Below are 15,985 nucleotides of genomic sequence, written 5' to 3' on the forward strand. Positions count from 1 at the left end.
GTCAAATTTGAATTTCGAAATTTTCCGTTTGCAACGTGCAAGAATGGACGTGCGCCTGAACGTGGTGAGCACCATCTGTTGGGAAATAATCGATCAAAAAACCGTGCATTTGCCCTCTGAACCGTTCCCGCCCTTTAAACTGCTACTGGACGCGATGTACGACTTTTGTCCGGCGATTCTGGACCGCCCTTTCAATCTGTACTGGAAATACTCAAATGTCGGCTACTTGGAAGTGGCCGACTATTTGTCGATGGCCGCCTTTCTTAATCTAGCCGGCTCTTACGAGCTGTTTCTCCTAATCAGGGACTGCGACACGCGCTCTGCCCACACCGCCGACTTGCTTAAAATGCTCGACTTACAAGAGCTGAAACGGATCAAGGAGGCGCAAAGGACCAAGTACGACCTGAAATCCGAAGGTGGCTTTGGTGCAACCAAACCGATTTTCCATAATGCAGCCTAAATCAAATGTGTTTTGTTTCAGCCGATGCCCTAGAAGAGCAGATCCAACAATGTCAGCAGCTCCTGGACTCATCCAGCGCTGTGTTGACTGAAAGTGATGCGCACAATGACAAAGACATTATCCAGTTCGCCTTGAGGAGCATGCCGATGGGAAGATGTTACATTGCGGACTTTTGCTCCGTCTATAGTTTGGTGGACTGTGTGCGAAAAGGTAAAATCTGGTCAAAAAAAAAAAACCGGCCTCCTGAATTTCATATTAAAGGTCCGCATCGTGTGAGGAAACAAATTGTTTTTTTGGGCCATTAGATCGGGCGCGGGCCCAGTTTTTTTCCGGGGAAATCCCCAACCATCGTGATGTGTCCGGTTTGGATCGCGTGGGTTCACGTTGAATTCACTTTTATTTATTTTCATCCCCAAGGAGGCTCGCTCGTCTTTTTTTCCTGCGGCAGATATAACTGAATTACGTCCGGCTTTCTTTATGGGATCACGGACGTATTTCACAGTCGAACAGCAAATTGGCGGCATATTGTCCAGGGCGGACGTTTAATGCCCCACGGAAATGACGACTCTGTTATTTGAACAAAGCGGACAGATCGAGACTTTTATTCATAAAGTCGCCAGAAATGAGGTCATGTCTTTCGAAGGCGCCGCAATTTGCTACAGAATTTTTGATAAATTGTAAATGTCCATGTATGTTTTTACACTCGACTGGACAAGGATGAAGAAACGTCCTCGAATGGCCCATTCGCTTCATAAACTCCAGCCCGAGTTAGACACGAATTAAAAGGAGAACAAAGTCGGATTTTCGTCGCATTGCCAAGTATTCGGCGCCCCATTAATAAGACGCCAAGTCCAGTGCGAAGCCATTTAATACCGAGTATATTTGGTCACATAACTAACTTTTTTCCAGTCAAAGAGGGCGCTACGGTTTGCGTCTTTTTGCTCTTGCTGCCACCGTGACAGTCGCAGAGATTGATAGTCCGAAGATTTGACATCACTGATGTCATGCGAGTCTGTTATGACAACTTCAGTTCAGTCTCTGTAGTCTTGAGCCTTCAAGCTGGCAATCTTTGAAAAACATCAAATCAAGCAACCGAGAAACTCCCTCAGCTACAGTGCCTTTGCCCGAATCCAGCGCGATGCATCCAAACGGCCTCATTGTTCACGTTTGCCCAGCGCTTTTATTATCGGAGAAGACGGGGTTTTTTTTCCAGGAGATAAAATTGAATTACGTCCGACGTCCTTTATGAGATTACGGCCGTATTTCACGGTCAAACGGCAAATCGAGATAAGTACATTCGGGTAAAAGGACTTTAATCGAGTTCGATTGCCAGGAAAATTTATACCGTCAGCACATTGAACATTGGGTACCGACCGATAGGGGGCGTCTTCACTAAGGATTTCTCTTCCAAACGGGAAATTTTCAAACTTCCAAAGTTCAAAGCTTTCACAAGTGACAACATCTCAGCAGGTAAAGCAGATGTCAAGATTAACGGCCTGGTATGAGCGGGAATTTCAAATTTGCCTATCCTGTCCTGACATGTTACCTCGACTATTAGCAGTAAGCGAAAATATGCTGTTTTTGCGTGGCACTCATTTCCAATTGAAACACTCATATCCAGAATTGAAGGGGTGAGTAGAAGAAGGTGCCATGGATGAAAAAGCAATTTTTGAGAAAAATTAGGTAAAACTTAATTTACTGGCAATTAAGGCAAGACCACCGTTTTCGTTGCGTCTAAAGAACCATTTGAGCTGCAAATCTGGTTTTCCTACCAGGATGAGAGACTTGAGTGACTTAGGAGAAATTTTAACGTCAAACATTTAGGCGCAAGATCGTGCCAAATGTTCTTGTTTTTTGCAGCATTTTTGCTAATTTCTCAGAGATGAATTGAGCGATGGAGTACCAATTCGCGCTTTTACGAGGTGAAGCATCGCTCGAAAAAAGTTGGTGGTTTTCTCAAAAAAGTGTAAGAAAAATATTGGTTTTGCGCGTTTTTTTTTTATTTCGACTCAAACATCACGCCGTATTTTCCAGAACCATTTGAGCTACAGAGCACGTTTTCCGCCACCTTTTTGCTCGTTTGCCCGGGATTGAGCTGAAGCGCTCACTTCTACACCACTAGAGAGACCAGCAATTGGCGGTTTTATGACGTAAAGCATCGCTCGGAAAAAGTTGGCTGTTTTCTCAAAAAAGTCTAAATCTAAAGTAAAGTTTCAGCTTTTTCGTTGCATCTAACGAACAATTTGAGCTACAAAATCCATTTTGGTACCATTCGACAGAGAATTAGACACTCGATTCATTCAGTAGAACATTAGTTTGGAATTAGTGAAACTTTACTCACAAACCGCAAAATTTGAATACCAGACATTTAGGGGCAGGGATTAAGAAAAAATGTCATGTTTTACGCCACATTTTTGCTCATTTCTCCGGAACAGATTGAGCTAAAGATCCTCATGATACCCCACTGGATAGAGCACTAATTGGCGCTTTGTGGGTTATGGAAGTTTTCACAAAAAAACTTTCACTAAAAAATACAGTTAAAATCAGCAATTTTTTTGTCTATTTCTCGCAAAAAAATAAAAAAGCGCCATTTAACTTGTGAAAAATCGAACCCAAAATATGCATTTTCCAGATATCACGATTCCAGTTTCCGAAATATCCAAAACAAAAAGAAGCAGTTTCCCCACCTTGTACCTAGTGATGCTTTTTGTATGCGATGGAATCACTTGAGCATGCTGAGCTGGGCTCTAAAAGGCACTTGAAACCATCCGCTCAAACTTGAACGGCTTAAAGAGCAATTTTGCGCCTTTTTCCACGCGTTACAATTGAAACCTGGCAAGCGAAATTACGAGCTGAAGATTTGTCATTTGCTTGCCGAAATGCAACGTGCGAGAACGCTTGCAAATTTTCCGGCCCCGGGATTCTCCACAATACGTCGGATAATGGACCCGTTTTCCAGATTTCATTAGATGAAACTTGGCGGCGCGCTCTTTCCCTCAACAATTGCGATACGGTTATATGGGAAACAAAGGGCCGCTTTTTGCATGCTGCTCCTTTTTCAACTCGTCAGCTTGCATTCCAGAAGACAATTCATTACGGTAACCTCGAGTAGTTTCACTCGGTACGTGCGGAATCGGGTAGCTAGAGCAGCTCTAATTCAACCAACCAACCACAACGGCTCAGTTTTGCGACTTCAAATTCTGTTTTGCAGCAAGCACTTTGCATATTCCATTCAAGGGCGATTTTCCGCTGCTTCCGATTTGAATTAGTTAGAGTAATATTGTCGCATCTTTCACATTGGGAGCGGAAGCGCCAAAGCCAAAAAACAATGGAGAGAGTCATTTTGCCGATCTGCTAGCAGAGTCGCGTAAATAAAATCATCTTTGTCATGCAAATAAGAGTTCAACCCGACCAGCTTCTCCCCCATCTGCTCCGAATGGCGGCGATCATTTAAATATTTCCTTTTTAATTAAAAATCGCCCGAACCGCCACCACTGAATAATTAATTAGGAAGTGCTTTTTAAATATTTACCAGCCAATTTCCATAAATTAATTTCACTCTCACTGATGGATTGCAAAGGGAACGCAAATGAAGAGCTGGCCTTCTTCTTTAATAAAAAAAAGCAATTTTCGGTCGCAGTTGAATTGCGAGTTATTATAAATTTGGGCGCAGTCGGCAGTAAGTAAATGACTAGATTCCACTCAACTTAATAGACTTTAATGATTTAGGCTGGCCCAAATCCAGACGTGTACTGGCGCCCCTGCCCGACGAAGTAATTGATAGAAAACGCAAGGACAAACCGAAATCGGACAAGAAAAACAAGGAGGACAGGAAAAAGACAGCAGCAAAAAAGAAAGGCAAATAGCACCTTTAAACCAGAAATAATAAAGCGAAGCTCACAGTCAATGTCTGCTTTATTTCGCGCCAAAGTTGTCAATTGTCACTTTAATTTCCCAGTCTCATGCATACACGAGCGTCAATTATTCACCAAATCGCCCATTATTACGCAATTAGACTGAATAGGTAATGGTCGCTATGCGGAAGACTAATTGGCAAACCTGTATTACATCCATTTCCGATCCCGGACCGTTCCGAGTTAATATGAGGGATGGCGGAGCAATCGAAAGATGGCACTTCGATCACCTGGCGCAGTCAGTTGGCAACCAATTTTTGCAGATTTAATTCGAATTTCGCGTGTCGATAAGCGACACAAATCGCACAAGAACTCGACGCGCCGCTTTATGGCTCTCGGTGGCAGAAATGCATTTTTCCAACCGGAAATGTTTGTGACACGCAGCAGTGCAGGAAATTTATATGGACGCGGCAAAAAACCGTACTGTGCTCAATTTACAATTGGAAAAAAGTGAACACCAATTTAAAGGGAAGCGGGCAAAAAGCCCAAATTATCACCACAGCTATACGTAATAATCATAGTGACTAGTCCGAACTAATCATATTCGCCATTGACACCACCATTAGGGGGCGCAAAGTGAACGAACAACTGTGATAAAAAGGGGCACTTAAGACCGTTTTGATGGCAAATCGAAAATCAAAACGCCATCATATGGCGCCGTTATCGTGTCTGGAAAAATACTGGTGGGAAGGAAGCAATTTCCACTCACAGTTCGAAAAAACAAGCGTAGGGCGCCGACGATCGCTTTTTTCCTACTTAGCATGGAGCAAAAATAAACAAACTTTGACCGTCTGGGAAAGCGTGGAACGTTCGCACCCTGCCCGGCCTAAATAACGAGATCAGTTCGGGCGCCGAAATAAATAAATTGTGGCGACAACGGCGTCCCGATTCCGCTCGAACTCAAAAACCTCAACACTTCATTCACACTCGCTTATCTTTTTATTACCACTCTTCCGGCGGATTGCTTGAATTTACGCTAATATTAACTCATACTCTGTATAAACTTGTGCCCGAAGTTGTGCAAGCAACAAACCACGCCCACGCAATGTCGCTCTTCATCATGTGCTAAACCATCGAACTTCGATACAATTCGGGACTTGAGCGATTAGCAATTGTAATTCTGATCGAAAATGAGCCTCCGGCTTCGGACATTCTGCTTCAGCTAATTCGTTGTGTTGTGTTGTGGAGCGTCCACAATGAGCTGCAAATTTAATTGCAACATTCTGGTCAAATCAATTGTGTTCTTGATCGTCGACATCGAACAAACGAATTAATTTCCATTGTTTTACCGGCAATTTCAATATTTCCGATTGGGCCCGACGCTTTTGTTATTGCTGGAATGCACTTGCTTTAATCAAGAGCGATTATTTGACAAAAAAACTGTTTAACACACGAGTTGTCATTGCGCGGCTATTGCTTGAAACTGGTCAATTCTCCTGAACCTGAAAGTTTTACACCGTGGTAAAACAGAATGTCTTGCTGACGTTTTGCAAGCAGGCGTAGATGGCATCTTCAGACGTGGTCTAGTCAGTGCTGCAAAATGTCGGTAAGAAATTCTTTTCAACCACGGCCTAAAAATCCTGACCAGTTTCAACAGTTTCTTTTATTTTTTGAATGATTTCTTCACCGAATCCAATTCACCTTTCACCCCGTCACTTGATTAGAGTGTCGCAGCCGTCCAAATTGCGAAAAAGTCGGGCCGCTAATTAATTTTCCTATTGGAAAGCGCCCGGGAAAGTTCTATTCACTATTCCCCATTTTCTCGCCCAGTTTCGATATTCGAGCGGGGTGCGTTTTGTATGGGTCGTCACGATAGCCTAACTGGGTCATTGTTTCCATTTGTTAGCTTCAGTCTTTCAAAGAACTGCTAATTAACAGAAAAATGGTGCGGTTTTTGGCCAGCAGGCTGAAAAGGGACAATTAGATTGCGCTTTTGTCCATTTTCTTCTATTTTCCCAGAATCTCACACCCGGATCATCCCGATTTTACCATGGGGAGAGACTCACTAAGTGCCATAGAGGTTTCAGTTTGACAGGTCTTAATCGAGAAGTGTACCAGAAATGATTGGATTGGCTGAATTCGAGCCAATTGTGCGGTTTTCCCTTGCTACTTGGTGGGCGAATTAGACCGATCCCGACCGCCTTCCCATATATTATGCAAAGAAAAGTTTATAAAGCGATTTTCCTGGAAAAAAGGCTCCTGCGGAGCGTAATCTTAAGTAGCATCACTTGCAAATAACTTTTTCACACTTTCTCTGACAGGTGGAATTATTTATCGCCGCGGAAAAAACTTCCCGCGCGCGGTTTTTCGGGGATTTGTTCGCTCTGTACGCGGTTAATGAGTTCCTTCGGGATATGGATAATTGATGACTGTGGAGAGCCGCCGACGATTTCTTTCCTTAACGTTGATGGTTTGCTACCAAATTTCAACGATCGAGCCTAAACGCGCCGAATGAAGACATTGACTGATAGAAAAGGAGCAACGCACGAGGGCACGCGGCAAAGCAGCGCTAGATAAGTTCTCGGCATTTCCCTGTGTACATAACTTGCCGAATAACTCATTTGAAGGAAAAAAGGAGCACAAGTAATTTCGCAGACAAAGTGAAACACTGCGCGTTTATAGAGGCATGGAATGGGTAACATGGAGCTGTCTAGGCGGTTGCAAGAGAGCATTTTCAAATTAATCAAATTAACCATCATTGAGGTTAGGTCGGAGTAGCTCAGAGTTAATTTTTAGGAGTTGGGAGTTGGCGCAGTGCTGCGCAAATGGCTTGGTGCGCCAACCCAACGCACCGGCGTAGTAACTCGGTTCCGTTGCTCCTTATCAGCTTTCTAAACATTTTTCTCGAACCACGTGAAAATTTATAATCGATTATTTCGAAAACTCGTCACCTTGGTCGCTGTGAATAATTTGATTTTTTTAATTCCAATTTCTTCACTTTTAGGTCAATATTTCTACACAAAACTCTCTCTAAACAAAAAAACGTGTTTTTCTCTAACGTTTTACTTTGAAATTCTGGCAAACTGAGAGTATTTTATTTAAAAAAAATAAGAGATCGATTTTACAACAAAACTTGTCGTCTTTATAGCTTGGTCTTCTATATCGTCTTTTTCGAATACCCGCTTTAGCGCTGAATTACTACGTGAATTTGGGACAAAAACGAAGCAAGGTTTGCTTGTCTTTTTTCCAGAAAAATGATCAGAGAAAGCAAAATCAAATAATCAACTATTTGAAAAACGGAAACACGTAACGTTACGTTTACGGTAAACGTAAAACTCATAAAGAAAGTTGATAATTTTTTTTAGTTCTTAAAATTCTAGTCTCGGTCGTCGGTAAACGAGTTATCACTCATTAAGCGATGAGTTAAAACTCATTAACTCAAAGAGCGCTAACAACTCAACACAGTGTTACCCAGGCCTAATTGACGTGGCATTACAGCTTTATATGAGTAAATTATTGTCCGTCATCGGGTCGCGGGCCAATTAATTCCACGTTTAGACTAAACTTTTCTCACTACTGCCATCCAACAAACAAACCGATTATTTATTGTTTGCTTCATCGCGTCTCCCTTGTCGAATTCGATTTTATTCGCATCCGCTCGCCTTGTTTGCCTTCTATTGTTCGCATCAGGACGGGACAGCTAAACCACCGTTTCAATTTGTTTCAGCAATGAAAGGCCGGATAATCAACTGTTCACCCCATCAGGACATTTACTATCTGGAGACCCATGCGAAAACCGAGGTAAGCAGATTTTTCTTATTGGGTTGGGCAAGCCGACAAGTGTTGCACTAACAAGGTGCACATCCTAATTGCAAGATGGATGGGGCCTGCTTGGAATATGGAAAAACTCTCCGGTTTTCAAGTGCGCCCGGATTTACACTTGCAACGTCAAGCACCATTACAAGGGGGACTTTCGAGATAATTTATATCTGCCAGCGAGAAGAGCAAAAGAATTTCCTAGAACGATATTTTCCAACGAAAACGGCACAGATTTTTCAGCGGAAAGCTGATTTGCTCACATAAAAGCAACAGCGGCAACAGCTAATGTGTAAACACCATTGAGATACTATACTAAGGCCCGGTTCCACCACGAGTGATAAAATTCTTGGTCAACTAATTCCAATCATTTTTTAATCACCACTTTAATCATGATTAAATGTCATGCGTTCCACAACAAACATTTTAACTCCGGTTAGATAATCATCAGTCTAATCGGGTAAGATCGTATTTCCTTTGAATCAACGGTTCTGATTGGTTCAAACAACTGACAGATCAACTGGAATCATTTTCCCTCAAAATAGTAATSACATGTCGYYTGRACATTGATAGAAAAATACACTTTTCTATTACGAAATACTTCTGCGTTGYCTCCCCCAAAGGATTGTACTTTAATGTGAGTACAATSCAACACTGAAATAAATTTGGGAAACGAGCTWKTGCATAAAAATTTGCYYKTAGWTKSSMTTTTTGTAGATGGGAGTTTAATGYCATTTCGAGCTAATGTGGYTATTGCACCAGTTACTCGAAAAAGTMTCCAGCAGCAATAAGATGAGATCCAGTTGCATAATACCTMAACGCAAGTAAAAATGRTGTCATRGGTTGAATAGCGGTRTTTCTAAAAGATCCATTTAATTAYCATGTGGCAATTTTACTATTATCCATTTATCWTAASTTTMTGTAGTATGTTGCAGGTCTATTTCTATTGCCAGYAGTAATGTTTGAACAGTGTTTTTCGCGTAATCGCGTAAAAAACTCAAGGTGTCCATGATTTCAAAATAATTGACTTGMSGATTATATATTCGGGGTCTTCTAACAACCTGAATGTCATTCTCCTCATCGTCATAAAACAAATCCAACATGTGTTTACTTTGAAAAATTAACRWWWKWGGTTATAATACCACACTARTCGTGATTAKMGTCAATAACCAGCCATTTYAGRCGGTTAAGTTAACCACTGATTAAGTGTCCATAATCGTAGTTAAAATTATGGTGGAACGCAAAGTGTTGATTAAATAGTTTTAATCAATGATTAGCATTTTAATCGGAGATGGTGGAACCGGGCCTAAGTTAGTCTGTTATAGTATGTCATTGGTAAACACTAATCTCGATCCAATCGGTTGGCGCGTTTACTTCTGTCACATTGACGGTTTTTGGCTACACTGTTGCCAACCAATGTCCTGCACTTGAACAATAAGCATTTCCACCCGGCTTAAATCTAATAAAAACGACAAAAATCGGCGAATGCACAAATATGACTGAGTCAACTTCAAAAGCCCTTTACTCTCGAGTGCCCTTTAAAAGGCCCAATCAATCGGCTATCTTTGACAAATCTCCTCTCGATACAGTTCAAAGTGCACAGCCACGAGCAAAAAGCGGTTCTTCGTATATCGATCAGCCGCTTTTGAAAGAGAAAATATATTCCATATTGTTGTCAGTAGGATCAGTACAGTGTGGTTCAAATAGGGCGCAAACAGTGTAGATAAATGATATCTGCGCAGAAATTGGCTGCAATGAATAACCTTTAAACTAGCTAAACTAGCCGGGCCCGCATAATTCCATTTATCCCTGCTGCATTCAGAGATTTCAACTTCTTGTCGCCAGCCGGGAGTTGAGTAAGTTTCCGACTTGGGCTCAATTTTATTTCCTTTCAAAGGGATTAAATTTGATTTGGGGCCTTTGACGGCACACCTGCCACCTCAAGATGCGCCTCCAACTCAATGGTGAGCCCAGTCTTATGCAGCGAGGTTTTTTTGCAGAAACGCGCGCGCCATTTATAAACCTCATTATGCAGCCCACTTTGTACGGGCCTGCTTTGAGAACGATAACGCTGTGAATAGACAAGTAGAACTTTCAGCAGGAATATCGCCTGCCGGTTTACAAAGGTTTATAAGCGCTGTAACTCTCAAGTGACCAAACCGAACCTGATAAAACAATCTATTTTCCCTCTATGCATGGTTGCTCCCTTGTTGTAGAAAACACCTCAAATAATCTGTTGCCCCGCCATTGTCTATCACTGTCAAGAGCCAACTTCAACGGCCATTGAAAGTTTGAACTGAACTGCAGCCGGAAATAAATAAATGACGAAACGGCTTTACGAGTGTGCGGTGTTTAGACCGAAAGTTGTACGAATCGCGTTTATCAGGGCCTGCCTTGAACAACTTTTGCAAACTTTTCGCCCGTTCCGCCACCCTCTTAAACTTGTCTCCCGAGTTTTATGGATTCATTATTGCACACCTGCAAAACCAGCTTTTTCCATTAATTGGAAAAATGTCCTAATGGGCCCTTTTGCGCTCAGATCTCTCCTGTCATCACTGACATTGTCAATGTCTCTTTACCGAAAACTTCGCCCCGCCCAACGACTTGTCTATGGACGTAGACCGCAAACAAACGTCATTCATTAGACATAGGCAATTATGTCAATAATCAGGAAATTGTTATTATTGCATGACCGCAAGAGCTCAATGATAAAGTCGATCTCCAATCGAGGATATCGGCCCTATTTGGGACCGAAAGGCATATTGGGGAGCTTCTAAGAAGGGGCGAAAACAACCCAGAAAATAACACTGAAATGGGCTCTGGTGTTGCGCAACCGAGTATGAAAACGTCCCTAGTTTCCGATTGCAAACTTTCTCGAGTGTGGGTTACAACATTGTTCCTCAGGTGTATCGTAAAAGGTTATTATTAACGGTCCCGGATGGGATCAGACATGAAGCCGCCCCCCGGGGGAGCCTGAGAGCCCTTAGAATTTAAACACGGGCTTGAAGATTAATATCGAAGCCGACAGCAGCATCAAATAATAATCACTCCATAATTTTAATTGCAGGAAAGCAATTTGGAAAACCTATTCGTCTCACCAGCCGGCAGAGAAATGCTGAAATACAAACCGAACACGAAATTAAAACAGAAAATGAATACAAATTTAGAGGTAAGTTCGGAATGATTTGGATCGCCCTCGAGTTTGAACCGCCAGTTAATCTGTTGCAATTATCATTAAACAACTACGACCCAGAATACCGTTTAAAGCCTGCTTGACATACATCAGTGTCAGGGGCTTGTAGGTTAGAAAAGTTCAAATGTCAAGGGCGCCACTAACGCGTTTATGAATTTCAGTTTCGTACCACCATAGAAAACCGATCTAGACAATCAACGTTATCGAGCGAGAGCAATAAAGCGTCGACATCGAGTGTGCCGCCACTGTCCTCAAGCCCGTCCACGTCATCGACAGCTGACAGCGACAAGAATGACGGCATGGATTTGTACGAAGAAGCCGCAGCCATCTTAGGACTGACTTGCTCAGAGACTGACAATTGTAGATGTCTAGAGTGTCAGGTGAGAAATGACATTAGATTCGCTTATCCAGAACTATATTTTGATTTAAAGTCGCAGCAAAATTCCGATCTTAAAAAAAGGACGCAAAATTTGCAAAGTGTAACAAGTGCAACTAGTTGCTGTCGACAACTAAGTAGTCTTTACAGCTCAACTGGTTCCTCTAAATATGAGCAAAACCCTCGGTAATTTCAAATTCTTGCATTTTGCATGAACTAGAAACATTTCTAAAATACCGTTTTGTTTAAAAAAGTGCGTATTTTAATGCTCTACCTCACAGATTTGCAGAAAAACTAGAAACACTTCTAAACTAGTGTTTTATACAAAAAGTGGACAATTTAATGCTGTATCAGGCAATGACAACTGGGGCTTTGCAGCTCAGCTAGTGAATTTCAAAGAGTGAAAACACTAATTTCATATTTTCCACTTCAAACGCTCAGTTCCAAACAAAATGTTCTTAAGTAAATGCGTATCATACCCGCAAAGATTGTGAAGGTCCGCTGTTTGAGCAATTTTTAAAAGATCCAGCCCATCAACATGTTATTTGGCAAGCACAAAACAATCGCCGTTATCGCATCATTAGCCGTGACTTATAACAAACAGGCCCCTCGTCTGGGGATCTTTTATATTATTTCGTCCAGTTATACAGACGTCCCGGCTCGTCTGGATATCGAACGACGACGGTGTGACAGTGAAAAATACAAATCCATTAATTCTCCAGCTCGAAACAGTCCGAAACGAATTTGCATTTGATTAACGGACCACGTTTGGCCAAAGAGTCGATTAGAATTGACGGATTTAAAAATGGCGTTTCGGCAGAATTGCGGTTCGGTTCAGTTTAAAAGCTTTATTGTTATTGTTGGCCATTTGTTTCGGACGTGTAAACTGCGACGTGGGTGACGCCGATAAAACAGAAAAAAAGGGCCAAACTTTGCGATTTGTCAGGATTGACGCCTAATTTCCTTAAGAGCCTGCTCTCGCTAATTCGCCTGGATTTTTCAGTGTCATTACTTCGATTTCGAGGAGGAAATTGATTTCCCGACCGCGGGAAATGAGTATGGCCAGCTGCTGAGCGTAGATCAAACCTCGTCGTGCTCCATCCAATAGCGACCCGAGATGAGATGATGCGATTACTTGGTCTAAAGTAGTTTTTGATATTCGAAAGGGGACAGGACGGTTTTGCTGGGAAACGTTTTTTTTTTTAACTTAACTAACGGGTGAAGGCCATTTTCTCGTTCTATGAATTGGTTCAGTTGATCAAAAAAGCCTATTTTTGCCCATGCTTTAAGAAAAGAAGAAACAAAGAGCTGAAACCTTTAGCAACTTGTCAACACTTTCCTGTCGCCTTTAGGTCTATTTGAAGAAAGCCGTTGCAATACTAGAGACGAATTTCAGTAATTAAGCGCCACCGAACAACACGGTTTATCTCTAGCAACGGCAACTGCTTGCTTCAAAGTTGTAAAAACAACGCTAAATTCTAAAGTGATTATATGTATAATAATATACCTACGTGGTAAGCATAAGCTGCACAGGAGGTTTCTCAGTCCTAAGCAAAGGGGCGTACCTAACTTTTATGTACAGGAATTAAAGAGAATGTAGGTATATTTACCGAGTAAATTAATTCATTCACTCTCTGATAAGATGATTTTGAAACTGTGTTAAAGTGCAACTGATTTTGTGACTTTCCCAGAACGTTTACTGCTCAATTGAAAACTCTAAGGATAACATTGTTGTAAATACGAAATATATTCTATGCTCAAATGTACCGCGCTTGTTTCAATGATCACATCTACCCAAGTACCGAAGCTACGTCAGTATTATCACAAAGGGACTTACCGAAGTAAGGCTCGAAACGTTTAGCAGCATCTCATCGTAGTTGGTTGATTGTCCAATGGCGAAGTCGATGAATTGTCCAGCGATTAAAACTAACACCAAACTCTCGTTTATGCAAAAATACTTCACAATCACAATCTATTACTGGCCGAGGAGCGCATTGAATTGGAAGAATCGAGGCGCAATTTGGCTGCGCATTTTGCCGGCTCACTGACGCCATAACCAAAAACTGTCTGAAAAATTTTCAAAATAAAAATTTACCCACAAAAAACATCGCTCCGTTTGCGAATTTAGTACCGACGTGACGGTCGAAAACTCAGCTTTGAGAATATGCACAGTTTACCCCGATTCGGAACGAATTTTCACAAATTTTGAAAGAAAATAGCGCTGGCAGTCAACAACCCTGTTAATGTCACTCATAGATGAAAACCGAAATGTCACTAAATATACAGGTTGGCCCGATAAAACGACACATCGTCTTGCCACGTCATTGGTGGGGTACAGGGGAGCAAATTTTAAAACTCAAATTAACAAGTTTGGATCAATTAAAATTCCACGTTTACACAGACCCAGCTGCATTATTTTTTTCGCAGATTTTTAGTTAGAAAAAGCACCCTTCAATTCCACCTTTTAATTGTATAGAATTCCACAAATAAATATCACACATTTAGGAGTAGGTACTCGTAATATACAAAATATAGGTGCTCGGGGTACTTTGTTGGTGCATTTTACAGTCCTTACTTGCTAGACTAGCCTAGTTTAGGTACCTAAATAGATTTGGTATTTATTTGAAAGAGCCGCGTTTCGGCTACGTGGCCATCGTCAGTGTTCCCAGAGTAAGTAGCATCGCCAAGGAGTTCCTCAAGGGGCAGCTACAATTAATCCAGCCTTGTTTTTAACTCTCAGTTCCTCTGGAGAAACCCTGTTGTCCAGATGCTGAGCTGCGGGAGGCGAAACTCTAGGCCTAGAGAAACGTTGTATAGTTACGATTGAATGTGATTAAAAATGCATCATTTAGGGCCGGAAACGAAAACGGTTTCACTGAGTTGGGCGGCGACTGCTCTGAACCAGCACAACTTCCACTGCCCATTGTATAAGTATAAAATGTACAAGTTTCTATCGTTGAGATCCTTTGAAAGCGCGGTTTATATTTTACATCCTGGTTTGTTCATCGCAAAGGGGCGGTCAGACAGCCAGAGGCCATGTCTCTATTGTCTGGCTCGCGTGCCTCGAGGCTCTATTTGTATATAGGTTTTAAGCTTAATTAGTTTGCTTAGACACCGATAGTGATTGATTAATCCGATTTGGTCTTTGCACCTGAAAATGAGGGGCTCTACAATATAATACAGGCAGAGCCTTGCATCACTTCGTGCAGGAAAACCGGCGTGCCGGCCCCCAGGCCTCCGTCGGTCTTCTCCTGTTCGTTCTGCTCGTACTCGCAGTCAAAGTAGTGGCTTTGGCAGTCGTAGCAACGGCACTGATCCGACATTTTGCAGGTGATGCCGAACTGTTTCGCCACCGCTCTAAAATCAATATGGCAGTTTTATATATATTTATATTTTATATATATAATCAGCGCCTTCGTGCGTCTGGTACTCACTTGTAGAATTCCTTGCTGGACGTGTGCATTATCTCGGGCGCCTTTGGAGACGTCGCAGGCGACTGCACTTGTTTTACCGTCTCACTCAGCAGCGTCTGGAATTAAAAAACGCAAAGAGGCAAGCTGTCAAATACGTTCAAAAGCGCGGGTTCCACCTCCTTTTCACCGGCATAGTCGTTCTTGTTGCGCAAATCCTCGTGATTGGAGCGATTTAGGGTGGAACCCTTTGAACTGACGTCTGAAATGTAGACTTCCTCCTCGCTGACACTGTCATTGCCTGTAAGGAGACATACAGAACCCAGATAGCATTTGATATTCTATGAATATTCCAGAATGTTCAAAAAATATACAGAACATTGCGGGAATATCCTGGGAATATACATGGTTGAACATTCCTAACATGAATGTTCGTGGAATATACATGCATGTATATTCATCAAAGTTCATAAAAAGTATGTCCTAGGTATTTACACACATGTACTTATTGGGTATATGTGCAGATGAACATGCCAGGTATGTACATATAGTGTATATGTGCACGGTGAATATACCTAGTATGTTTAAAACAAATATTCCGGTAATATACATGAATGTATACGGTATATTCCAAATTGGTTGAATATAAATTTTGCGTACCCGCAGCAGAAAAGTAACGGCATGTAAAAGTAAATCTTCTTACTACTAAAACCGGAGACCCTTATGAAATACTGAAAATATGGGTTTTTGATTAACAAATTAACAAAATTTAAACATGTAACCCCGCAAACATGTAAAGGTATGTTGGTGTTTAAATTAAATACATTTGATTATTTTATTATTTCTTGTTCTAAACATACAGGTGATACCGCTGTT

The 15,985-nt window shown here is 41.7% G+C and overlaps 3 protein-coding genes and 1 long non-coding RNA gene across 5 annotated transcripts in view; 2 read left to right on the plus strand and 2 right to left on the minus strand.

The window, feature by feature from the left end:
- The window catches only part of LOC125504893, an 80,194-nt gene extending 66,223 nt beyond the window's left edge, over window positions 1-13,971 (minus strand). Inside the window, exon 1 of the long non-coding RNA XR_007281780.1 lies at window positions 13,537-13,971. This is a non-coding gene — a long non-coding RNA (uncharacterized LOC125504893). The remainder of the gene's footprint in view (window positions 1-13,536) is intronic.
- Window positions 1-15,985, plus strand: part of LOC109534156 (dimethyladenosine transferase 1, mitochondrial) — a 179,795-nt gene that overhangs the window by 104,811 nt on the left and 58,999 nt on the right. The window lies entirely within an intron of this gene.
- Window positions 7-13,465, plus strand: LOC109534159. Of its 2 annotated transcripts, none has more exons than XM_048667557.1 (6): window positions 7-425; window positions 482-670; window positions 8,042-8,115; window positions 11,198-11,299; window positions 11,485-11,703; window positions 12,703-13,465. In XM_048667557.1, exons 1-6 carry the CDS (start codon window positions 44-46, stop codon window positions 12,805-12,807), a joined length of 1,071 nt encoding a protein of 356 aa, XP_048523514.1. In that variant the 5' UTR covers window positions 7-43; the 3' UTR covers window positions 12,808-13,465. The 2 variants fall into 2 exon arrangements, with proteins under 2 accessions (XP_048523514.1, XP_019755294.2); XM_019899735.2 differs by having other exon boundaries at window positions 7-416.
- The window catches only part of LOC109534160, a 4,618-nt gene continuing 2,782 nt past the window's right edge, over window positions 14,150-15,985 (minus strand). The window contains exons 4-6 of the mRNA XM_019899736.2: window positions 15,289-15,410; window positions 15,134-15,228; window positions 14,150-15,056 (exon numbers count right to left, since the gene is read on the minus strand). Coding sequence (XP_019755295.2) covers window positions 14,867-15,056; window positions 15,134-15,228; window positions 15,289-15,410 — 407 coding nt within the window. The 3' untranslated portion in view covers window positions 14,150-14,866. The remainder of the gene's footprint in view (window positions 15,057-15,133; window positions 15,229-15,288; window positions 15,411-15,985) is intronic.

Source organism: Dendroctonus ponderosae, unplaced genomic scaffold (assembly GCF_020466585.1).
Source record: "Dendroctonus ponderosae isolate FM_Combo_2020 unplaced genomic scaffold, Dpon_F_20191213v2 Dpon_F_20191213_6, whole genome shotgun sequence".
Classification (NCBI taxonomy): Eukaryota; Metazoa; Arthropoda; class Insecta; order Coleoptera; family Curculionidae; genus Dendroctonus; species Dendroctonus ponderosae.